The sequence below is a fragment of the Mycena indigotica genome (genome assembly GCF_014461135.1).
Source record: "Mycena indigotica strain 171206Taipei chromosome Unknown Mind.scaff0013, whole genome shotgun sequence".
Taxonomy (NCBI): Eukaryota; Fungi; Basidiomycota; class Agaricomycetes; order Agaricales; family Mycenaceae; genus Mycena; species Mycena indigotica.
In genome coordinates, this window is record NW_023503012.1 from 948,645 (window position 1) to 973,884 (window position 25,240).

General features: G+C 48.9%; 4 protein-coding genes across 4 annotated transcripts; 2 read left to right on the top strand and 2 right to left on the bottom strand.

The window, feature by feature from the left end:
- Positions 1-3,886: 3,886 nt before the first annotated feature.
- On the bottom strand, positions 3,887-5,508 carry MIND_01269700 (Phytase-like domain-containing protein; the record flags this gene model as incomplete). Its single annotated transcript, XM_037369175.1, has 4 exons — positions 3,887-4,602; positions 4,650-4,816; positions 4,867-5,175; positions 5,225-5,508. 4 exons carry the CDS (start codon positions 5,506-5,508, stop codon positions 3,887-3,889), a joined length of 1,476 nt encoding a protein of 491 aa, XP_037214381.1.
- Positions 5,509-16,315: 10,807 nt separating this feature from the next.
- Positions 16,316-17,062, top strand: MIND_01269800 (uncharacterized protein; the record flags this gene model as incomplete). Its single annotated transcript, XM_037369176.1, has 1 exon — positions 16,316-17,062. One exon carries the CDS (start codon positions 16,316-16,318, stop codon positions 17,060-17,062), a length of 747 nt encoding a protein of 248 aa, XP_037214382.1.
- Positions 17,063-20,665: 3,603 nt separating this feature from the next.
- On the top strand, positions 20,666-22,009 carry MIND_01269900 (DDE Tnp4 domain-containing protein; the record flags this gene model as incomplete). Its single annotated transcript, XM_037369177.1, has 5 exons — positions 20,666-20,874; positions 20,925-21,313; positions 21,366-21,568; positions 21,615-21,854; positions 21,908-22,009. 5 exons carry the CDS (start codon positions 20,666-20,668, stop codon positions 22,007-22,009), a joined length of 1,143 nt encoding a protein of 380 aa, XP_037214383.1.
- Positions 22,010-22,258: 249 nt separating this feature from the next.
- Positions 22,259-23,588, bottom strand: MIND_01270000 (uncharacterized protein; the record flags this gene model as incomplete). The annotated part of the gene is made up of 4 exons (XM_037369178.1): positions 22,259-22,723; positions 22,779-23,086; positions 23,132-23,220; positions 23,266-23,588. 4 exons carry the CDS (start codon positions 23,586-23,588, stop codon positions 22,259-22,261), a joined length of 1,185 nt encoding a protein of 394 aa, XP_037214384.1.
- Positions 23,589-25,240: the final 1,652 nt, after the last annotated feature.

Below are 25,240 nucleotides of genomic sequence, written 5' to 3' on the forward strand. Positions count from 1 at the left end.
AATACCAACTTTGCAGTGGTTGGCTGCAATCTCCTTTGTACTTGAACATCTCATCCTGCAACCAATCTACTGTAGTAATTAGACCATAAGTTCATCAATTTTGAATTTTTTCATGCCCGAGAGGGCCAAAAAATTTTCTTTTGATTTTAGGGGAATTTTAACGCTATGTTTTTTTGGCCTGATTACGCATTATGCGAACTTGTGGTCTAATTACTACAGTAAGTCTTGTACTCATAAAAAAAAATAGCAAGCTAGGAGTCTAAGCCAAGATAAGAAGAGTAATGTGGAAGCTTAGAGTAAAACTTGAAGAAGCTCATTTGTTTAATCATTTTTTAATAACTAAGGCATATTCAAGAGGTAGATAGCTTCCCCAAAAGCACTTGATATATTTTTGTGTATTTTGCCTGATATTCAAGAGAGAGGCTACTGTACTATTTTCTTGAAATTCATCTAAAAAAGGTAATTTCTTATGACCGAATTTCCCTAATAGGGAAGGTGTGACAAAAGGCTGGGTTCGTTGCACATCTCACGCAGGGGGGGTTGACAAACTGAATGAAATAGTACAGTATTGCCTACTAGCCTACAACTAGTCTAGCCATTACTAGGAAATTAACCTAAAATTAGTGTGATTATAGATTAGATTGTTGGATATGACTTAATGATTACCATATATAGTTATCTAAAACCCTCTTCCAGTAATTCCTAGTTTATGCTTCCACCAGAATCAAGTTAAAAAGTTGCATCATACCTTTTGAAAGTTGCATTATGAGAGATTATAAGTTGCTAAAAGTAAGTTATAAATTGCAAATGTTGAGTTGCAAGTTGCAAGTTGCATGTTAAAAGTTGCAACAAGTAGTTCTAAGTTGCAGCATGTTCCTGTGAACTTGCTAATGAGAGGAATAGTTGTCAGCTATGAAGTTGTACATGAAAAGTTCCAAGTTGCACCCAAAAAAACAAGTTGTATTATTAAATTTTGGGTAAAATCAAAGTTGTACCTAAGTTTTGACTGTTTTTGGGAAAAGTTGTTGTAAAACTTTTGATACAGTATACTGCCCATAAAAATACAACAAAAAATATGGTACAACTTCATATTGACTACAACTACATGTTTGTCAAATATAACTTTAGCAATAACATATACAACTTGTCTGAGTACAACTTTCCATCATGAGACGACTCTTTTGAGAGCATATACAACTTTAGGGGATGCAACTTTCTTGGAAGCATGTACAACTTTCAGAATCACAACTTTTCCAGAAACAACTTTTCATTTAGCCAAAGATAACTACAACTTCTAATAAGACATCTTTGGCCCTAATTCAGGTACAACTTTTTCCTGGGTGAGGCAAGTCTGGCTGCGACAAGTCCAACTTGGGCAAAGACAACCTGTCATTGCATACAACTTTCCAAAGCACAACTTGTTCTGAGTACAACTTTTTTTGGGGTACAACTAGCCAATTGGACAACTTTTTTTTAGTACACCTTTAATTCTGTATACAGCTTATTTGGACACAACTTAGACCTTTTTTGGCCAGCCATCACTGATATCATCCGATATCATCAGTGGATCAGAGAAACAGATTAAATATGCTTCACTCTACCTATGTTGGCTAGCAAGTTTACATTGTGATGTAGTACTTTTTTTAAAAAAATTGATTGCCATTGATGGCCGCTGATGGCAAGTGATGGAAGAATGAAAGTTGTACCTTGCCTGAAAAATATCTTGGAAAGTTGTGATTTACAAAGTTGTTGCATTCTAAGTTGAAGTAGCTCTTAAGAAAGTTGTACCTCAGAAAGAAAGTTGTACTTGAAAAAAGTTGTACTCAAAATGAAAAACCAAGTTGTATCTAAGAAAGTTGAAGATGCTGCTGGAAAAGTTGTCTGCTCATTATAAGTTGTCAATAGTCAGAAAAGTTGGACTTGGTAAGGGCTCGTTCGGTAATGAGAAACCAGTGCGGTTTCTCGACAGAAACCAGTTTCTCAGCAGAAACTGAGCTTCTGAGCACCGACAGTGTGACTGTCAGCGGGCTGGAAACCATTGTTGATCTGTCCACAGATTGATTTTCCATCAGTACCGCATCATTTCGGATTTAATCGGAGTACATCGGAGTGTCCAAGACAAGCAAAAAAACAAGTGTTACGGGGGAAACTCTTGGTGAAATGGAACTCCAAAGCTACCAATGTAGCATTTCAATCTATAACACTTGTATTTGGGCATTTTTTCTTCCTCAAAAGTACGCAAAGAGTGCTCGTGACATAAATGTCACATTGACAAATCTCGGCATATTATGATGCTAACTCGTTGGCTGACTAACCGAACAGTGTTACCCACCTGTGACTGATTCTGCTCAGAAGCTCAGTTTCTGCTGAGAAACTGGTTTCTGTCGAGAAACCGCGCTGGTTTCTCGTTACTGAACGAGCCCTAAAGTTGAACATGTCTTCGGGGGGGTTGTCATCAAGTATAAACATGTCACCAGCCAGAGTAAAACATGTCGCCAGATAAGTTCTCTTTAGGGTTGACTTGTACATGTCCACAGGGTGAAAAGTTGTATCTAATTTTCAAAGTTGTATGTAAAAGGCAAGATGTATCTTCAAAAAGTTGTATTCATTTCAAAACATGTATGAAATACTTTTTTACAGTACTGTAGTATTTTACTCAGTTCGTATGTCACGCGTCACACAGGCTATAAAATTCGAAATTTTTCCGCATGTCACACCATTTTGCTCAAATTCCTGTCCCAAAAAGGTAATTTATGACATTTCCGGGCGCCTCCGGCGCCAAGAACTTCCTAATTAGGAAATAATTCGAATTCCAATTTTCGTATCAGATGTCACACCATTTTTGGCATTCGAATTGAGTATGTCCAATGTGCCCCATACCATATTTGATGCTGTGCATCCTTGTGATGTTGCTAAATTTTGTCCAAGTTTCCAACCCTATATCCATGTTTCGAATCTTGAACCCCCCTTGCCAGTAAGCACACTAAAATGGGTAAGCAGCTCAGGCTGCACCCTGGACTCGGAGCCCAGCGGCGCACATGATATGGCAGCTTTCGGCGCTGTCGGCGCAGGGCTGGCGCTCAAGCGGGTCAAGCTGGAACACGCGACCAAGGAAGGGTCCTCCGGGCCGGCGCCCACGCCAATGCCGGCCGGCCGGGGAGCCTTAATGCGTCAAGACGGAGCATGTGGAGCCCAGTGGAGTGCCTGCTTGACGGTCACTTGACGGTGTTGTGAAGAAGGAACTGGGGGATATAGATGCCAGTTGCTTAGTTGACGGTATAGTACTATAGTACATGTAGACTGGCTGATGCATACATCATAGCGCGCTACCGCCGTTTCGAGTCAGCCTTCTTCTGTACATCCAGCATCGATGCCTACTTGAGCACGATGGTGTCCGTCCGCCCGTGCTCGTGCTCGCTCTCGTGCCGCGGCTTCGCGTGTGCAACCTTCTCGACGCCGGCACACTCGCTCAGCGGCGAGTGGCCGCCCGATTTGCGCGTCGGCGGGGCATGTGTCTATGGCCGCAGTGCGCATTTCCTATGAGATGGACAAAGACGGGGAGGGGCACAGCTTACGGGTGGGGCTAGCTGCGCCGGGCCGGGACCCGAGTCGGCAGAGGAGAGCGAGGGATTTGAAGGCTGCTGGTTGATTTCAACGAAAATGCATTAGAGGGCAAGTAGTGCAGTGCGGCGCACCGAGACGTGGGCAGACATGGCGAATGAATATTTGAGAGCAGGCGCCGATGTGGGTCCCTCTTATAAGCGAAACAGTGGAGCGTCGACGTCATGCCGACGTCGGCACGTTGCCGCATCTGCTCCCGCTCCCGATCGCGGCTCGGAATCTGTCGATCGGGGGCCAGTCTATTCTTGGGTATACCTACTACATGCTACAGCCCCAACGCAGCCTTCACCCCCGCCGCGGCCCCAGGCAGCGTCACCCGGAACACCAAGAACTGGCTGTCGACATCCTCGCCCGCGTCGAACGGCACGCCGAGCGACACGCCCTGCGTGCTGATAAAGTCGTTGTCGCTCGCCACGAACAAGAAATAGTCGTCCGGCGCGCCGGGCACGCCGGCCGGGGCGAGCGCGAGGCCCTCCCACTTGGCGTTGATCAGCGTGCGGTCGTCCGGGTCGCCGGTGTGCAGCCCGAAGCGCGCGAGGCCGGCGGGGTCGGCGATGTCCAGGAAGGACGCGTAGGCAGCAGCAGTGACGCCCTTGGCGAGCTTGGCCTTTGGCGCGACGGGCGTAGCGGCGGAGTCGAAGTCGGTGTGCGCGATGGAGGTTGCGTTGGCGATCGAAAAAAGGTCCACGTGCTTGTACTTCACGTCCGTCCCGCTCCCGCCGTGGCCATTGCCGTCCCGCGCAAGCGTGAGGAACACACCCGGGCTGACAAAGTGCAGCTCGCTCGTGCTACGCACCTTGCCCCCGCTGCTCACCGGTAGGGGTACAACCCACTCGCCGATCAGCGGCACAGCAACGTCCAGTTGGCTCACATCATACGCTAACAGCCGCGTGAACTGCGCCGCGCCGTCCTGGATCGTGCCCGACTGCAGGATCGCGTAGAGCGTATTCGTCAGCGGGTCCAACGTCAAGCCCTCAAAGCCTGTGAAACTAAGGACCCAGGCATGAAGGAACAAGCACGGCACGCACCCTGGTTCGCCCCCCGGCCCGTGTCCGGATCATCCTCCGACGTGAAGTTCAGCTTGCCCTTCTTGCTGAGCGGGAGGATCGCCTCCGGCGGCTGGATCGTCTGCAATAGCTGCCCGGCCGCCGAGAAGCGGTAGATGTACGGGCCATACTCGTCGCTCAGCCAATATCTGCATATATCTCTGTCAAATATGCGCAGCGCATGTCAATAAACACGCACGTCCCGTCCGCATTGATTACGATTCCCTCCGCGTCGACACTCAGATGCGGCTCGTTCAGGCTGGCGATCGGCATCTGCGGGTCTGCGGTCGGGTCCGCCGCTCCGAAACCGGGGTCCGCGGCCCGGATGGCCTGAGGGTCGAGCCCGCTCGTTTTGGTTCCGTTCCGCTCGGAGAGAAGGGTGGTGTTGAGATATGTAAGCTTGAGTGTCTTCTGCGCGTCTGCGAAGGACAGCGCGGCAGAGCCGGTGTATGGGGAAAGAACAAAGGACAGCTCGTGTCGCCGCGCTTGATAATCAATGGTTGTCAGTCTACCTCGTGCTCTTAGTGACGAAAATGACCGAAAAGGCGGCAACGCACACATTGAACCCGCGGTCGGGCTGCACGACGAGCGTGCCCGCATATGTCCCGTCGGCCTGCATGCGCCACGTGCCGGGCTTCACGGCCACCGCGCTCCCGAGCCCGCCGAGGGTGTCGCCCGTCGACTCTGTCGCATTCGATGGAATGAGGCCGAACGCGACGAGCCCTTGGTTGATGTAGGTCACCCCGCCGAGCGAGACGGACACCGGGGACGGCGCGGCGCGGGGGGCGGGCGAAGAGCGGGCTGACTGGGCCAGCAGGCCGAGCAGCAGCAGGGAGAGCATTGGGGACGAGGGGAGAAGGTGGGTGGGAGCGGGGCCCGACCCTTATGATAACACGCCACATCTCCCGCTGGGCTGGGCTGAGATGGCGACATGTGCAGCAAGCAACGTGCGCTTGCCAACGCCAAGCTGATCCTGATGTCGCCGTTCTGCCGTCAGTCGATCCCATGCGTCCGTGGAGGCGCACGGCTTCTCGCGCAGGTGCTCTCCCGGCGACAGAACGTGCTTGGCGCGCGCCACGCCAGGGCCGTGGTACCACTTAACGCCGCACGTCTGGGGTAGTGATCTATTTTTGCGGGCATTGAGTTGGTGACGGCGGACGGAAATACCTAGGTGATGAATACTAAGCTTTCCAGCAGTTGGCAAAATCGGGACAGACTCCAACCCAAATGAAGCAGTGTGCAATGCCAATGGTCCACTGTTCAGTTAATCGACCCTCCGAGCACCTCAGAGCATGGGTGACTAAAGGGGGGGGGGGTTCAAATCTAGCTAAATTTGATTGTACAGGAGATAATACTTGCCGCTGTGTATTGGAACCTCGGCTTAGTATAATATTCATTGTCTGGGGAACCCCCCACTTTGGCCTCCTTTGGACCAAGGGGGGTTCAAGTCTTGAATGATGGATATAGGGTCGGAAAGTTTTTTTCCGACCCCTGGGGGACCCCCCCCCTCCTGCCATATCGGGTAATATGTTCCCACGATTTGCGTCATGTGACCACTGATGTGATCAAAAAGTGGGATAAAAATTCAATCTTTGTGAAACTTTTTTTTGCAAATTTTTTTATATATGTATATGTATATGTGTGTGTGTGTGTGTGTGTGTGTGTGTGTGTATGTACCTGGAACCTTCAAACACATATGGTAGGCTATATCAGCTCTTCAACATGTTCACCTCTCATCAATTACCTGTCAATAGACCTATGACAGAGTGGGCTATCCAGGCTCATGAAAGTATATAGATATAAGTATGAGAGTTGTGAAGTATAGAAATTGGAGTATATACACTATATTTTCAGTGGCTTTACACCTATATAAGGCCCAAATCTTTCATATACAAAAAGTTTTTTTTACCCCCTGGGACCCCCCCCTCCCCCCTACCCCATGTGCCTGATAAGGATCTTGAACCCCCCTTGCTTTGGACCGTCGGAGTGCATCCGACCAACGCCCCCTCGGATGCTCCGACCCACCCCGACCATCGTCCACGGCCTCCTTCGCCCGCACAATCACCGATCCATCTAAAGCTCCGCACGAGTGTCAACACCCGCGGATGTTTGCACAGGTACCTGCAGGAAAACATCTGCAGGTTTGACATCCGCGGATACAGGTATCCGTTTCCCACGGATGCCAAGAGTACAGGTATGACTCTGGAAGATCTCAATTTTCATTATCTTCCATATATTCCAGTCACTAGAGTCTTCTTATGCCCTGTGGTGTCCATATAAGTATATTACTTGATACTATATACTATAGAAGCTCTTATTATTGTCAATATATCTCAGTATCCCAATATTTTATTCAAAATACCCGTGGATAACCCGTGCAGGTACCCGTATCCATGAGTACAGGTACCCGTTTCCCACAGATGCTGCAAATGCAGGTATTGGTTTTGAAGCCTAAATTACCTGCAGGTAGAGTACAGGTATTTATCCGTGACACTCGTGAGAAGCCTTAGATCCATCAAGACCCTCCCAACGATCACCTTGGGACAGAGCCTGTGACGCCGCTCAGGCCTTCTGCGCTCTACGTCGGCAGTTACGGACGACCAGTATATAGTTGGTGCCCTAGCAGGTCAGCTGATATAGCTAGTTCTATGCAAAAGATGTTGGCTACTGCCACACAGTGTAATGCAAAAGATGTTGGCAAGGGCTAGAAATTCAGGTTTATTCTGATATTTTCAACTTTTTAATTTATTTTGAGCTTTCTGGGCCTTGGATCATGATGGGATTGATGGCTTTTAGATATGTCTTTCCATATGGAAGCATTTTTGATGAAGATCAATAGTTTTGATGGATCTATGGTGTTACATCAAATGTGACATATCATTCTATCAATTTCATTATTCTGTATTACAGCCTTGTCCCAATGTTTACTATGTTGCTCAATGACCCGGATAATGCACAATGACCCGGATAATCCGGTTTCCCCGTCCCCTCTCTTCAGCTATGCCCCCGGACTGGGCCGGAGTTTACTTAAGTAGCTAACATCTGTCTTTGTACCAAAAATCTTGGAGATCCATCGCGAGATGCTTCTAAACGATGCTTCCCGCTCAATCACCTTGATTGATGCTGAGTACCACCAGCTCAATACATGCACTTATGGTTCACGGAAAAATCTGAAAATATTCAAAGGCATATATTCATGCCTAGAGGTGTGGAATTCACCCTCAGATTAGCCTACCGGGCGATGAGCTTGATGCCATTTCCATGCCGTTTTGAGCGTGACAATCTAAGCTCCGCTCTGATTTGACAGCCTGCTGATCATCTCGTGATGGACGCGACACGGTCACGCCGGAGTCAACAAACGCGCTTCCTTCTCTCACGTCCTGCCGAAATGCCACGGAAGAAAGCTCCCAACGCCGAAGAACAGGCTGTCAAGGAAGCTCGGGCCCTTGAACAACTCCTTCGACAGCAACAACACGGCCGGAAGCCTAACGTTTCCGAGGCAGCTCGGGAACACGGTATACCATTTACCACATTGTATAATCGCTTTCTAGGCAAGAGAAAGAGTATGGAGGAGGCACGAAAGGCCAAGATGTATCTTTCCCACTCCCTGGAGAATGTTCTAGTCCAGTGGGCTATCCACCGTGGTCGGACCGGTCTTCCTCTCACACCCAAGCAGTTGCGAGACCGTGCTGCCCTTCTTCGGAATGATGGTACTCGACCGAGCCGCAATTGGGTCTCCCACTTCACAGACCGGCATCCTGAGGTTCATTTCCGCACCGCATCCGCCATGGACCCTGTTCGGCAGCAGGCTTTCAATAAACCCAAGGTTGATCAATACTTTGAAGAACTCTCCAAGATTATTGAAGAATACGACATACCAATTGAGAACATTTACAACATGGATGAAAAAGGCTGTCAACTTGGTGGTGGACGCAAGACCGGACGACAGAAGTACTGCTTTGCGAAGCGAACAAACAACAACAAATATCCGTCGTAGTGCCAACCTTACCCTCATCACGGTTCTTGAAACCATATGTGCTGACGGGACGAACCTCAAACCGGGGTTTGTCTTTCCTGGTGTCGCGTTTCATCAAGATTGGTTTGGAGTGGATGAAGATATAACGTATGAATTTCCCCTCAACTGCGCATGTCCTATCTCACCTGCAAATAGTGTCGCAACATCAGCTAATGGCTGGACTGATAATGAAATAGGTGCTGAATGGTTTGAAAAGTCATTCATTCCTCAGGCGACTGCACGAAACAAATCTGGCAAAAAAATCCTACTTGTTATGGATGGACATGCTTCGCACGAAACTATCCGCATTATCGATCTTGCCGAAGCCCACAATATCATTATCCTGATTCTCCCCTCCCACACCACTCACAAGCTCCAACCACTGGATGTCGGTGTCTTTGGGCCATTCTCGAATAAGTGGCGAGAGCGATGTGACGAAATCTCTTCTCGAACGGGTGAAGATATCCCCCTTCGAGAGTTTATCTCGGAGTACATGCGCGTTCGAGATCGGTCATTCACTGTCAAGGTTGTCAAGTCAGCATTTGAGAAGAGCGGAATGTACCCACCAAACCGTGCAATCTTTCAAGACGCGGACTTCGCCCAGAGCATACCGTTCTCAACGGAGGCTCGGGATGTCGTTGAGGTCCCCAGTTTTCCTGCCCTCGTCCCAATCATTCCACCCCAGTTATCGCCAGTCGACCATGCCATTGCTTCTGACACTCATTCGGATAGCGAGTCGGACGTTGACTCGGATCCAGTCGACTCCGAGCAAGACTGGTCTTCGGATGAAGAAGACTGTGAACGGCGTCCAGCGTTCAGCACAAATATACTGGATATAAGGGCGCCACTCACCTCAATTCAACCCTCCTCTTCTCGATTTCAGCCTTCTCCACGGACCACTACACCAGCACAGTCGTCGCCAAACTCCAGCAGCCCTTCGTCGTCCCCCACCAGCCATTTCTACTATGACCCCGTGTTGTTCGCTCGGATCGAAGAGCTAGAGCGTCGGAATGCAATCATTACGGGGCACGCCTTAATGGTAACTGAAGAACTCACCATGCTTAAGCAATCGATAAATGCGAAGGCGGCCCGATCGAGTAAAAAGCGGAAGATGAAGTCCCATACACGCTTGCTGACATCGGCGGAAGGAAGGAAGTTGGCTGAGGCTGAGGAGGCGGAAAGGCAAGCAAAAAACAAAAGAAGGATGCAAAGCTGGGACAAGCTAAAGACAAGGAGATTCAGCGAAACGAGCGGAGGCGAAACCGAGACGAAAACACACCATTTACTGGGCTGCTGACAGCAAAAAAGAAGGAGGACCTCATGGATCTTGCATGGGACTTGCGACTGCCCCAAGATGGGACAAAAGACGAGTTGTTGAAGCGCCTACAGCGCTTCTTTTCGCGATCATGAAGAGATGGCGCAAAGCACCAAATATATGGGCCTGTTTTCGCGGGAAACGCGCGGGTCGTGCCCAGGAAGCAGCCGATAATGCTGTGGCCAGCAGCAGTCGCCTCCCCGAAACAGAGCACCAATCTGAAATAGATGTTAGTGCTCAAGTCAGTCAGTTCTGCGACAACACACCAATGGCTGGACAGCCCAGTCTCCACCCATTCCAGCAACAGCAGCCATATCCTTTCACTTTCTCATTTCCTGCTCAGCCCCAGTACCCGATTCCCGACCCAGACATGTCCCAGTCCTTCGTTGATCCATGGCCATCCAACGAGCCAATGGAGTGGCGGAGTTTGCCATTTAGAGACTATGGCTATGCCGGTGGAGTGTAGTAGTCTTGTTGTAGGACCTGTGCTAGGTCATAATGGCTATTGGATGGCGCGACGATGGGAGAACGAGTGAGAGGTGGAAAGCCGGCATCGGCGATCACTGGTCACAGTGACGTATTGCGTGACTCACGTGTTACACTCTCATAACTTACAGTGTTTAACATGTCCATCGCCCGGTAGGCTAATCTGAGGGTGAATTCCACACCTCTAGGCATGAATATATGCCTTTGAATATTTTCAGATTTTTCCGTGAACCATAAGTGCATATATTGAGCTGGTGGTACTCAGCATCAATCAAGGTGATTGAGCGGGAAGCATCGTTTAGAAGCATCTCGCGATGGATCTCCAAGATTTTTGGTACAAAGACAGATGTTAGCTACTTAAGTAAACTCCGGCCCAGTCCGGGGGCATAGCTGAAGAGAGGGGACGGGGAAACCGGATTATCCGGGTCATTGTGCATTATCCGGGTCATTGAGCAACATAGTATCCGCATCATCGGCCTGAAGAAAAGGTGATTAGCTTACTATATATGGTGTTATATTAGTCATATCTATCTATTTAACCCTATAAAAATCAATTCTTATTTTACAGCCTAGCTGTTCCCAACATCTTTTGCATTACAGGGTGTGGCAGTAGCCAACATCTTTTGGAAAGAACAGGGTATACCTGGTGAGCAGGTGGACCCTTAGAGTTTCTTCTCTTTGGATCCTCCCCTGCTAGGTCGGTCCCTCCGTGTATTTCCTGTAGCCTTTATTCACACTTTGAATCCTCCCCTGCTAGGCTTTCGTCATAGTCTCCAGGGTTGCCCTTACAGCAGAAGAAACTCTCTACGGGATCAACCGGTCAAGATTGCCAGGTTCGGGCGCCGACTCAGGCTCGGAGTACAAGTCCGTACCCCCCTCGTCACTGCCCCTGCCACTTGACCCCTCCTCCACTGCTCTCATCATCCTTACGCCTGCTATGTCTACCGGAGCTGCTTCGGATGCTAACGCGTGCATGGACGCACTTGAGGCAAAACTAGATAACCTCACCAATATCCTCACCAACCTTGCTTCCCAGGCTCCCGGTGCCGCACCACCTTCGGCAGCTCCTGGACCAACTTCAGCATCTCCAAATGCCCCGACACGGATGTGTTATTTGGTGACATTACCGTTGGCTTAAAACTGGTCTTACGACCAAACCCCCGTTTGTGTTTAACAGAGATCGCAAACGCGGCGGCGCCTTCCTATACGCGGTCAAGACTTACGCCCGGCCCGCCCCAGAGGCCTTCGTGGTCAACGGAGAGCCGAGCGAAGAAAAGGCCGTTCGCTACGCCATGTCCTATATGGCGGAGGGGCCCACTCAGCAATGGGCAGAGCGTCATGGGAGCAAAAACCCCTTCCCTTTCCCTCGGTGGAACCTATTCCTCTCTGAGTTCCTCCTTCGGCTCGTTGAGGAGAACAAGCAAGACCTTGCGCTCGCTAAGCTGGAGAGCGCGGGTTATCACATGGGAACGCGGGACGTCTACGGATATACCAATAACTTCAAGGACTTAATAGACCTTGCTGGCTTCGAGGATCCGTTTGTAAGGGGAGCATGTGATGTGACAGCTGTGACTGATCACATGACTGGTCCGTGCGCAGATAGCCCTGTACTTAAGTAGTTGGCCGTGGGGCTGTTCCCCTGGCTTTGGTATCAACTAGGCACCTCGACCCTCATCCCCTGAACACCAAGTACCGCCATGGACTTGACCCTTTGATACAGCAGGACAATTCAAGTCCCCCCAACCTGGTTGTGCTATGGAATCAGTGCATGCATATTGAGTTGTAAATAGAATTATGGGTGCAAATAGTCACTAGCGGGAAGCTCCTGTGGGATTGCTTGTATCTCCATAATAAGGACTAGACGGGGCTGGGGCGTAGCCCCAGCTTTGAATGTTACTTGAATAAAGTAAATGAATTTAAAAAAAATCCCACTAATTACAGAATGGCACACAGGTACACACTAACCCTCTTAAATATCTGGTCTACTATCTACATAGATTGCAACTCAATAAATTTTATATACTTGGTTATTGATTTATGGGCAAATTGAGAGTAGTTAGTATATATTCAGGTGTTAGCATGGTAAATAACCCTAGATATAATGTTTTCATGGTACTGGGTGCAAGATATCACATACAACTTTGTATCCCAATTAGGATTGGTCACACCTTACAGCTTTTGTTACCAATTTGGGGCTTTAACAGCAGTGATGCCAAAAATAGAAATGTGGAGCCAAATGAATTGCTAAGGCTGGTGCCAAACATGTGCATACATTCACACGACATCTGCTTAATATAAGAGTAAGTAACAACACAGAATTATTTAATTAAAGGTTGCTACATCCATTGACTATTCAACTGCAATAGTAACCAAGTACATAGACCTTAGGTTTAACCTCTTCTACACCATATATACAGCAAGCCCTGTCTCCACAAGACCTGCAGTGGCGCTGGGTCATTGTAGGAATCAGCGGAGATCATTGTGTCAGATGGCACATGTGACATGAGCACCCCCCTCCTCCCTCTCCCGCCATATAGGGTAATATGTTCTCACAATGATTATCATTTGACCACTGATGAGATCAAAAATAGGGCAAGAATTAAAATCAATATACACATATGCCAGGCTATATTATATTAAGTCTTTAGCAGGCACAACATGATCACACCTTGATTATAAGTCATCTATAAGTCGACTAGTAGGTGCGGAGAACTATAGAAATTAAGGGTGCTGAAACAATTGTGAACCTACTATTCTGCGATGTGACATCCAGAAGATCTGTATGGCATTCCCATACACACCACTGTGATAGGAACTATGTACATGGGCTCCGAGCCTGTGTGCTCTGGGCATTGCATTGCAAACTAGAGAATACATGACCAGATAGATTCCGTAATTTGCAGTTGGGGGACCGTAAAATGAAGACCCTAGTCATTGCCAGTGGTAGACACCAATGTAAGTTCACTGAAAGTAGTTGAGTGCTCATTGTAGTAATTGCAAGACTGCAAACCTATCCTCCTCCGGCTCTGTGAATCTCAGCAAAGACTGGAGTCCAGGGTTTGGAGTCGAAAGCTCAGCAGGTGCAGATCTGACTATAACACTTTGCAAAGGATATCCCTCCAGTTCTCCATAAAGTTGCTCAGCAAGTTCAATGTCAGGGACCATAAGGTGTTGAAGGCGGCCAGCATCAACTACAGCCTGCCTGATCCTGAGTGAGTAGCTTGAGCATGATAGATCATATCTATCCATTATATGCAAGGTTGTCTGGGAGGCCATATAGTGTTATTAACTTCACCAACTTTAAGAAAGGAAAAACATACCAAGGAATGCCACTGCCCTTCAATTGCTGCAACCAATGCATCCATGAGAGCTGTGACCATCTTGTTTCGACGCTCGCCCCAGTCAAAATCAATCAGCAGCCGGTGAGGGCTAATGAGCTCGAGACCACGACAAAGTCCCCCTGTGTTATCCCATGACATGATATCAAATGTAAGACAAAGATCGGTGATGTTGGGGGAAAGGTTCAAGATTTTGAACATTGATTCTCCATACCCGCCCCGGAGGCGAAGCTTCCTGATCAATTCTCCAAGTGTCTTGTCCTCAGGCTTTTTCTTGAGACTCTTGTCCCTAGTCAGTACTGCTGCCAGTGCCTTAGCCTGGGGCCTAGAGCGGAGGACCACAACATGGTAGAAGAGTGGTGTGCCAACACGATGCCAGGCCTTGCAGACACCAAGGTAGGCAGAGCTTGGGCGCTCAGCCCGAAGGATCCGGAAGTTATATGAGGAGAAGTTACTGTAAGGCACAGAGAGTGCAAGGGTGAGTATCTCCAGAGTGATTTCGTCAGAGACAGAATCGCCATTCAAGAGCTGCATAGATGATAGCAGTGAGCAGTGGCTGAAGAAAAAGGTGGGGGGGAAGGGAAGAAACACGGCTCACATTGACTGTGCGGCTGTTATATTCTTCAACAAGGAACTGCTATTGTTCCTGTTTTTGATTCAACAGCTCACACAACACTCTTCTTTGAGCCAGATGCGGGCGGATGATCAAAGAAAACAAGAACAATGTTCTTGGCGACGATCCTTGTTGTCGTTGTCATGTCCACAAGAACAAGGAGTTCAGCAGCCATGCAGAACTTGAACTCAATTCAGTTGGACAAAGACACTTATTGTTCTAAATTCGGCTCAAACTGATCACCAGACAACCGCGCGCACCAACTTCCCACAGACCCACAGTTGTCACTAGTACACGTCGCTGTGGACACATGACACAGCGCCTGGTGCGGGCGACTCGCAATCAGCGCCACCGTGACCCCAGCTTCATCGGCCGCCCCATCACGAGCTCGTCCTGAACTGCCGCAAAACAACCTCCGTAAAACAGACACTTGCATCGTCTCCATCGCCGTCATCGTCTTGGCCGTGCGGACGGCGTGCGCGCTCCCGAAGCTGGCCGCGACCTCTCCCTGGCATCACAGCAGTTTGCCCTGGTCTTGCGACGCACCTCGGTTTCATTTCGCTCCCTCCAGTCGTCCAAGTTCCAGCGCCCTTGTCCGCATGGGCCACTGACGCCGATAACATCTGCCCAGCTCGCCCGGACCCGAGTCCGAGTCCGGGTCGGCGACTCGACGGCGAGGCGATGCGTGCGGGCCGGCTCGTTCTTGGGCTCGTTATCGGCGATCGCAGACCGGCTATCGGGTGACTCGTCAGCCCCGGGGCACTTCTGGGAGCGTGCATGAAGCGCACGACGCGCCATCTGACCCCGGGCCGAAACTTGAAGAAGGTGTGCCCGAGGATGGGCCGGAGGATGGGCCGCGGGGAACACAGACCCGCCCATTGTTATTTGACGAGGACCGCGCCCGGGCCTCAACATGACGACAGCGCTGTGATTGTGAGATGTCCCATATTTCGGCCTCGCCGCCGGAGGTTGGGCAAGTATGCCGTTGCCAGTGCGACGTGTGTCCCCGACCTGAGGCCCGACGTCCGCCGTGAGGAAAAAGAGAGCATGACGATCAGCCGTAGACGGTAGACGCCACATATCGGATTGCGTCAGCACCTTTTTCGCATCCTTCTTGCCAACCTCTTGCTCGAAAGCTATCTGTCGGCGGATCCAGCAGGGTTGTCGACGGTCGTGTGGACCTGGGCACGCGTGTGAAGCTGGCCGGTGAGAAGTGTCGGGCACGAGCTCGAGTGACGCGCGAGCCGGGCTTGCGCACCGTCGGCGTCGTGTCGGCCACTGGTGGGTGCAGCGACCTTCTCGTGTGACACCGATCGGTCACCGTGCGTGGGAGACGCGCCGCTGGGCCGGTGATCGGATTTAAGCGGCCGCGGCACTGTTCGCTCCTTCCGTGCATTGATTGATATCACGTCGAGAGGCGGACTTGGAATCTGCATCGCCGTTCACCGGCATGATGAGCTCAGGCTGCCCCGCTGACCATAGCATGAGGTCAAAAAAAACGTCTCTCGAGTGACACCTCCCAACCGTTGAAGTCCAAGTTGCGGCGGGGCCGTCGGTTCAAACCCGCGGCGCGTCTTGGCATCAGTCGTGCGTAACGAACTTATTTTGCTCAAACTTGAACGTCAGTGCTCCGCAAGCGACTTATTTTTGGGCAGAAACTGCATGTTCGTCAGGTCTTCCTGTCCTGGGGCGGACGCCTGACGGAATCCTGCATTGCTAGCTGCAGCGGAGGTCAGTGGAAGGGCGATGGACCCTGAGCACGAGGCGCGGCCGGTGCCGCGGCGACCCTGAAAGCTTAAACGATGCATCAAATGATTCAAATCACAGTCACTCACGCCCTCACCGCACAACTTGTCTCCTACCCACCACCAGCCAGCGATGATGGACCAGCCTCCCTCCGTGACCAACGCGCACGCCAACGCCCTCGCCGCCGCGCAGATAGCGTATTTCCCGCCCCCGCCTCCGCCCTTCCCCGGCCTCGGCCTCCCACCGGCGCCAGCGCACTGGTCGCTGCCCGCCGCCGCCGCTGGCCACGGGGCCCTGCCAGCTGCAGACACCCAGCTTGCCGACGTCGTGCGCCAGTTTCTTGCTGTACAGACCGCGCTCCTCGAAAAGTTGATTCCCCAGCCGGCGGTTGCACCCCTCCCGTCAGCCAACGCAACCGAGCTTCTGAACCAGGTCCGCGGCGCACAGCCCACGCGACGGGCTTACTTCCCGCCTCCACCGGCCGGTCTCGGCGTAGCCCCGGCCTCCGCGACGGCGCCCTTCCAATCTCCCAGCACCAACACCGCACCCGCACCGGCCGCAGCGGCTGGCTCCGGTCCGGTGCTCACAGACGCCATCGACCTCCTGCACCAAATCCGCGCCGCCCAAGACCGCCGCGCGGGCGCCCACGCCGCCGAGCTCACGGCCGTGCGCCGGCTGGTCCTCCAGCTTCGCGCGCGGCTCACGGCCGTCGAGAAGGAGCGCGACACCGAGCGCGCGGCCCGGGCGGACCTGATGCGGGCGCTGCAGGCCGCGGCGGGGAACGGCTTGAATGGGTGCGACAACGACTCGGAGTCCGCGTGCAGCGATGATGCGGTCAAGGTGGACCTGGCGGAGGAAGCAGGCACCGGCTCAAAGCTGTAGTAGAGGGGGCCGGTCGCACATGCGCACCGGCGTTTCAATGGACAGACAAGTAGATGTACTACTTACTACTTCTGATGAATTCTCAATACTCCGTTGGGCGGCCGATTGCCTTAGCTGTTCGGCTTCAAGTTTGCCGACACCTTGCCTGCTGACCTGGCCAACGTCACCGTGGATGTGCTTTAAAGCAAGACACCCTTCTTCCAACACGGATTGCGGCCTGGATTAATTTCATTCTATCACTGCTAGCGCTAGCATGGCAATTATTATTATTATTATTATTAAAATTTCCATGCTAGCAGTGATTGAATTACTTATAGCAATCGGAGGTCATACTCTCGGAGGTCCACTTATCTTTTCCTCATCCTCATCCTCACCGTAAGTTATGTTGCTTCAAGGCTTGCTAGCATTTTTGGGGTTAGCTAAGACTTAGCTTGCACTCTTGAGCTTGTCAGCAGCGCATCAACAATTTTCTTCAAGATATGGCTGGTGGGCACATAATTATATGAGGAGGGATAAGGCCGCAAGCGGCAGGTGCCGAACCTTACATAATAAGCCAAGGAAGACCATGGCCCACACCACATGATATGACGTTAGTGCTGTCCACAATTATAATATGGCAGAATATATTCTGAATATATTCAAATAAATATGATTATAATATGCACTGTGCATATTCATTGACCCTAAATATGGCTGATTATGAATATGAATATATTATGAATATAATATATTATGGCCAGCTTATAATCAATTATATTTGAATATCTTATCTCCACCTAAATACTGGCGCTCGGTGAATCGGACAAGCCGGATCTTCATCTGAATCAGCAAGCACAGCCTCAACAGTGATTGACAGACCGGAAAATTTCTATCACTGCCATCGTCTTCCTCCATGTCGCTTCCTATATCTGCAGCCCGAGACTTCCAAAACCTGCTGGAAGCCATCAACAATCTTCCAGCGGAATGCCATAGTGGTACAAGAGTTAGATAATGACGTGGCTCGTCCCAAAAGGGTTATAGAAATGCACAGCCATTCCCGATATGGGGGGGCTGGTTTCAACATGATTCTATAGAGCCAAACCTTAGGTTCGGCAATTATGATATATTTATTGCTCTCACAACTTAGATGTCAGTCTAGTCTCCGTTGAGGAAGGTATACATATCTGACTATAAACAATTAGGAAAATAAGAGAACATTCAGCCTAAACAAAAAACACTTGAAAACAATACTGTCTCTATATTCTATCAATATTGTGGTGTGATCACATTTTTGATAATGGTAATTCAGTGTCAATATGTGACACTGACTCAAAGGGTTTCTCAAAACACATCTGAAAATCATTATATAGGAAGCTGTCTACTATCCCTATGTTGTCTTAAATAGTGCTGGCCTATTATGATATTATCATACTAATGCATAATAATAATATAATAATACTAGACAGGGCTGGGGCTATGCCAAGCTTCAAATGTTACTTCAATAAAGTGAATTTCTAAAATAAAAAATAAGATAAAAATCCGAGTCCTACTAAGTATGTACATACACACCGGGGATTCACACAAAAACTGGGGCCTGGAGCAGGACTTTTTTGTGGGAAAACCGGTGCCAAATGTGGTCAGCCAATTGGAGTCAAATCAGGACTGCGGATTTTTTGTGCACGTGACCGGAAATTACCTTATTTGGTAATTTGTAATTTCCGGTCACATGCATGGAGATCGGTATTTGGGCCTGGATCTGCCACAAAAAAGTCCAGCTTTGGACTGCCTTTTTCCCAAAAACCCCGATGTAATAGGTGCTCAATGATCTTCTTGTATGTCTGGTCTACTATTATCTACATAAATTGCAACTGAAGTCAGTAAACTTTATTGACTTATTTATCGATTTGTGGGCAAATTGATAGTACACACTTAGGTCTTAGCATGGCAATAGCCCTAGATATAATGTTGTTATGGTACTGGGTGCAAGATACTGTGCCCAGCTTTGTATTCCAATTTAGGATTGGTCACACTTGACAGCTTTTCTTACTAATTTGGGCTTTAACAGCAGACATCTGCTTAATATAAGAGTAATTGTCCTCCACAGCATAATATATCTATAGTATAATAGAATAATAATAATGTGAAATATTATATTATAATATTTGATCTTGGTGTAATAAACTTATGGCATTTTCAACCTCAATTTTCACCAAGTATATAGTTCAGTATCAATATTATGCAATGCTCTAGAATAGCAGCATACTTGCTCTGTTAGATCATGTTTGGAAGGGGCTTGTCAGTCACATGTTTATAGTGAATTGCCTTTTTTTTCTGAAAATTGTGACTATATGACAATATAGATAGTGTGTTATGAGTGCGTATATTGGTGCATGTAAGGGCAACCCCAGAGGCCTGAGATCAAGGTCCTAGCAGGGGAGGATCCAAAGAGAAGAAACTCTAAGGGTCCATCTGCTAGGTGGCTGACTATATACTGCTTGTCTGTAGCTGCCGCTGGAGGGTGGTGACGGATCCGTGATAGCGCAGGCTTGAGTGGGGGGGTTGGACCGGAATCAGAATCGGAATTGGGACCGTCTCAGGGGGGCCAACAGGGAGGTTCCCCTGACAGTGTAGGCTAGTCATCCCATCACTTTAATGGTTGATAGTCTAATATGTATCATATGTAAGTCTTTTTCAACTGACAGTATCATTCCCAACAGGGATGACTATGAGCAAGAAGAGTATTCACAGTATATAAATACTATAGAACAGGTATAGAAGTAGTACTAGTTAGTATACAAACTAGTTTGGTGCAAAGTTAATGAGTTATCAAATTTAAACATGGTTAGGAAGGGAGTAGTCCCAATGTATGTGATATTTAATTATAGGACTGGATTTCTTGTAAGTTGTAAATCACAATTTTTGCAAATTTTATTGCATATCAATCAAAGCAGCAAAAAAAGGCCATTGTTTTGGACTATTATTTCTTATATATACTAGACAGGGCTGCACCCCAGCTGTGTAAAATGGCACTAAATACAAAATAGGGCGTTTCACAAAGCGATTTTCGATGCATTTTCGAGCAAGTTTTGATGGTGCTTTCGAGTAGAATTTTGTAGAAAGTGAGCAAAAATATGATCAAAAATAAGCGCTTCGTGAAATGGGGCCACTAGGCAATGGCACGGGTAGGCCATACCCGCGCGGGTACGCGGGTTTTACCCGCGCGGGTACGGGTACGGGTCAGCGGCTGGCTTACCCGTGGCTTGATGACTCCGCTGGCTTTGCTCCCTTGTGGTCTCCAAGATGCTCTGCGTTTGACTCTGGTCTCGTGCAGCCTTTTTATCCCACCTTCCGGACAATAACCAAGCTGTCTCTTCCTCCCTGCCTGCCCAAACCATGGGTAAACCCATACCTGTACCCGCGGGTATGAGTACTGTGGCTGTGCGGGTACGGGTGCGGGTAGGCCCTCGGATACCCGTGGGTATACCCGTGCCATTCCCTAGGGGCCACCACAGTCACTTTTTGGTTCCCCTCCCAGTCTGTTGTAGCCATGGAGTGCCGCACGTTGCCATTGTTGTCACTGCTGGCTGTGACCGCGACTGGCGTCGTTCGAGGACTCTGCTACCTATGCCAGCACTCCCTCTTCGCAAACGACTGCTGCATAGCATTCTCAAGTACGCCAAGCATGTCCAGGCTTTGAGACAGTGGGTACTGGAGCTCCAGGATGACCACATGAGCTCTGTGGAGAGCTTCATAGCCGTTGACGAATTCGACCTGGAACCCTCCAACCAACGCCAGTCGGACCTCTCCTCCCTCTCCTCTGTTTCGTCCATCTCGTCCATCTCGTCCATCTCGTCCATCTCGTCCATCTCTTCCATTGATTCAGATGCCGCTTCCCATGGAGTCAACTCTTCGATGGAGTGGCCGATGCACAAGATGAGCTTTACCTTAAAAACCTGGCCCAGATACGGGAACACATCGTCTACCTGGAAAACACACGTGTTCTTAACCCCAACATCATCCATAAGCTGTCTCAGCTTTATCTTGTACTTGAGTTGTACAAGAAGGACGATGAGAAATGCTTTCGACACAACCTCCGCGTATCGCCCGAAACTTTCGATGAGATTCTCAAGCGGATTCAAGACCACCATGTCTTCGTTAGCGAAGGACCTCATGACCAGTTCCCCATCGACAAGCAGCTAGTCATCGCGCTCTTTTGGTTTGGCCACTTCGGGAATGCAGCATCAGTCGAGAGCGTTGGGCAATGGGCAGGGGGTGTCTGCAGGACTTGTTGTGAAGGCAACACGTCGTGTTATAACGGCTGTAGTTGCCCTTCACGATGAATACATTCGTTGGCCGAGCGCTGCAGAGAAGGAGGCAGCAAAGGAGTGGGTGGAAGCAGCATCATGTGCAGCATGGCGAGATGGATGGTTGCTTGTTGACGGGACGCTGGTGCCCTTATCAGACAAACCAGGCTTCCATGGCGAGGCTTATTTCGATCGCAAATCAAACTACTCGCTCAATATACAGGTGAGCATCTTCTATCATTTGTTCCTCTCAGTCATTTTATCCACAGCTTATTACCCTTCCCAACCTTCGTATCATCGACTATGTCATCGGCCACACTGGAAGTTGTCACGACTCGACCGCATTCGCTGGCTCGTGTGTATACCGGCATCATGCAACTCTACTGACAGGGCGCGAATGGATCTGGGCTGACTCAGTGTATCCTATCGAGGCATGGTGTGTAACGCCATTCAAGAAGCCAGCATCACTACTGCAGGACAACAAAACCTTCAATTTCTGGGTCTCCCATGTATGTCGTTGCCCCCCGCTCACATGAACTGACACTTATGTGAACCATGGTAGGTTCGCATTCGATCGGAGCATGCCGTCGGATACCTGAAGGGCCGATGGCAAAGCCTGAGAGGTCTCCGCCAGCAGATCAAGAATGCAGTAGATCATCAATGAGCACTCGAGTGGATTTGGGCATGCCTTGTCCTTCACGCGATGATACATGAGATTGAGGCGGATGACATTGATGAGGAGTGGGATGCGGAGTGTAGAGCCGAAGGTCTTGCAGATGAGGAGACAAGTGTGGGAGGAAGTGGACTGAGGGAGGAAATACAGCGAGAGTCTACTGGGGCACGGAAACATCGCAAAGTCAAGCAAGATTTATTTTCTAATGCATTATTTGAGTAGCTACATGTCTGTCTACGCTTACATGGAATAGCCCAATTTAAATGGGTCATTTGTATCAAGAGATGAGGGTGGAAGTAAACCCATACCACGCAGTTCCTTCGCATCGACACCGCTCTGTAACAGGCCCATCAGGATCTCATGCTGGCGGTCCTTGTCTCGTTGCTGAGCTGTGTATGTCTGCTCTCGCTCCCGAAATGCCCGATCCTTGTCGCGGTCTTCAGCATCAAGCTTTGCTCGTTTGTTGCTAACCCTCATCATCTTGATCTCCTGATCCTTCCGCTTGAGTGTGACACGGTCGTTACGCATGGCTTCAATACATTGTGCCTCTTCCTTGGTGTTGTCGTCAAAGATCTCAATGGCATGTTTTTTTGTCGCATGTCCAAGTGTGTTCTTGGATTTATTTATTGTGCCCGAACGCGATTTGGAGACAGCTGGAGGCATGGAAGGCTTGGTCTCTGTCTTTGAAGGCTTTGGAGGGATAGACTATTCATTGGTGCATTAGTTAAAGTCCAGCGCTAATAGCATTTGGTTGACTCACCTCGTCAAGGGCAACATCCTCCTCGCCTTCACCACCAAACAATGAAGATGCATAGCTGCTGAAATTGCTTGGCTCCTCACCCTCGTCGTCATCAGCATCAGGGTCATTCGCCATTTCAGCAAGCTCTTCCTCTCCTAGGCTGTCTACTCCTGCAGAGCTTGCTCGAGAACTTGAGAAGAGTGCTTCTGTGTGCGCAGCATGATCAACACCACTGTCTGCAGTGGAGACCCCAACAGGGTTGTAGTTGGGCAACTCGCACCAGAAGGCATGTAAATCATCCCAGAACGGGAAAAGCTTTCGAGTCTGGACTGCTTGCTGTTATTAGCATTCACTGAACTGTATACGGCACACACCAATTGAGTTGCAGGCTTCATCACCGGCCTCGACACCCTTCCCTGTTTCTTTCAACTTGCCACGATACTCGCGATACAATTTCCGGAGGCTAACGGGCTCAACAAGACTGTGCCTGTTCAAATACAATACTCACCGGTCATAACGCTGCTGGAGCAAGCTTGCATAACGTTGAGGGTCTTTTTCATATTCGGTGACAACATCAGGATATTTGGTTTTCATATCGCTATGTTCGAAGACTTTCTTGGCAAACTGGCCAAAGAGTTGCTTCTTCCCATCAGCACCAACGGTCTTGGTTCGTCCTTCTTTTTTGGCATCCTGTGTTGAGTCACTAAACAATTTCAAGCGCAGTTTAGGGTCATCCTTGAGCACAGCCAAAGAGATGTTAGTCCAGTCAGGATTTTTTTCCCACTGGATTGCTGCAGCCCTCTTTTTGGTGTTGACAACTGGATTGGCCATCGATATGACGAGCAGGGAGGGGCATGAGGAGAAATTTTATTCAACAGATGTAATCTTATCAATTCATCTAAGCGGCTGCTGCAATGCCGAAATTGGGTCCGAAAAGCAAAGCAAAGCAAAAGGAGCCTCGACCCTCCTTTTGCATGGTCACAAAAGTCGCTTTTCGGATTTTGATGAGTCAGAAATCCAGGTCAAAATTGCCATCAAAACTTGCTCGAAAATGCGTCGAAAATCGCTTCGTGAAACACCCTAATAGCACACAGGTGCAGCATGCCCAATGGCCTTCTTAACTATCTGGTCTACTATTGTCTCCATAGATTGCAACCCAAGGAAGTAAATTTTATGTACTTATTTATCAATTTGTCAGAAAATTAAAATACTCAGTACACACTTAGATATTAGCACAGACTGCACAGTAAATGACCCATATGATGTGTCTATGCTACAGGGGGCAAGATCATGAACTTATGTATGGCTGAGGATTGGTCACATTTTACAGCTTTTCTTACCAATTCAGGGCTTTAACAGCAGTGATCCCAAAAATAGAAGTGTGAAGCAAATGAATTGCTAAGGCCAGTGCCAAACATGTGCATATATTCACATGACACCTGCTTAATATAAAAGTAATATTCTGCTTAGGAGACGATTTTTTAGCTAAAACCCCAGTGTGATTAGACCTGAGATTGGTTATATTTTACAACTTTTCTTACCTAATTAGTGTTACCACAGCATTAGCCCAAAAATGGAAGTGTGGAGCAAATAAATAGCTAAAGCCAGTGCCAAACATGTATATACATTCACATAACATCTGAATATCATATAAGAGTAGTATCATATTATTATTATTATTATTATTATCCAAGTACTAACAACTTACAAGCCATAATATAATAGTAATAATAATAATAATAATCAGTACTAATGTCATCATTGACATCCCATACCATTGACACAATGTATGCAGATGCATTGGTGGCCAAGGCATGAAGAGCCAACTTGGCAAGAGTTTCACAAAAAAAAAAAGTCATGTGATGATTATCGGGAGAACTTTGAAAGGATCGCCGCAGGCTCATCCGCGGCAAGAGATACCGAGGAGGACAGGGATCCTCTCGTTACCAACGGCCCGCGCATCTCATAATTTACGTCCAGGTTTCGTACTCGGAAGCGTCACACAGTTGCTCCGAGCTCGAGAGTCGGAAGACGGGTGACATGGATTCCTTCGCGAATTCAAAGCTACCGGTATCGCGACAAGCTACCGGTATCGCGACTGTCGATCCCTCGGCTTAGCTAGTCAGATATGAATTCCAGTATGTTACTCTCACTCCGGCGTCGGGGATAGGGGAAAACGAAAATGCAACTTGAAGTTTCGTCTTCGTCAGAACCGTTCAAGCGATACCTGGTTCAGAAGATACCAGATCGACACCGGCTACAGCCGAATTCGGGCAGCTCGGGGGCTCCATGTTGCGGCACAGTGTGCTTAGTATCCGTATTTGTTCCAATCGTTGTGAAATTAAGTAACTTCGATTGGACGATCGTAAACAAATTTGAAGGTCAAACTTCTCAGCAGGGGCGCGACTACTGGCACGGTCCGAGCACACTGGCACAACGTCCTCTCACTTGTAAAGCTTGTCCACGAAGCCACCTGTCATTAC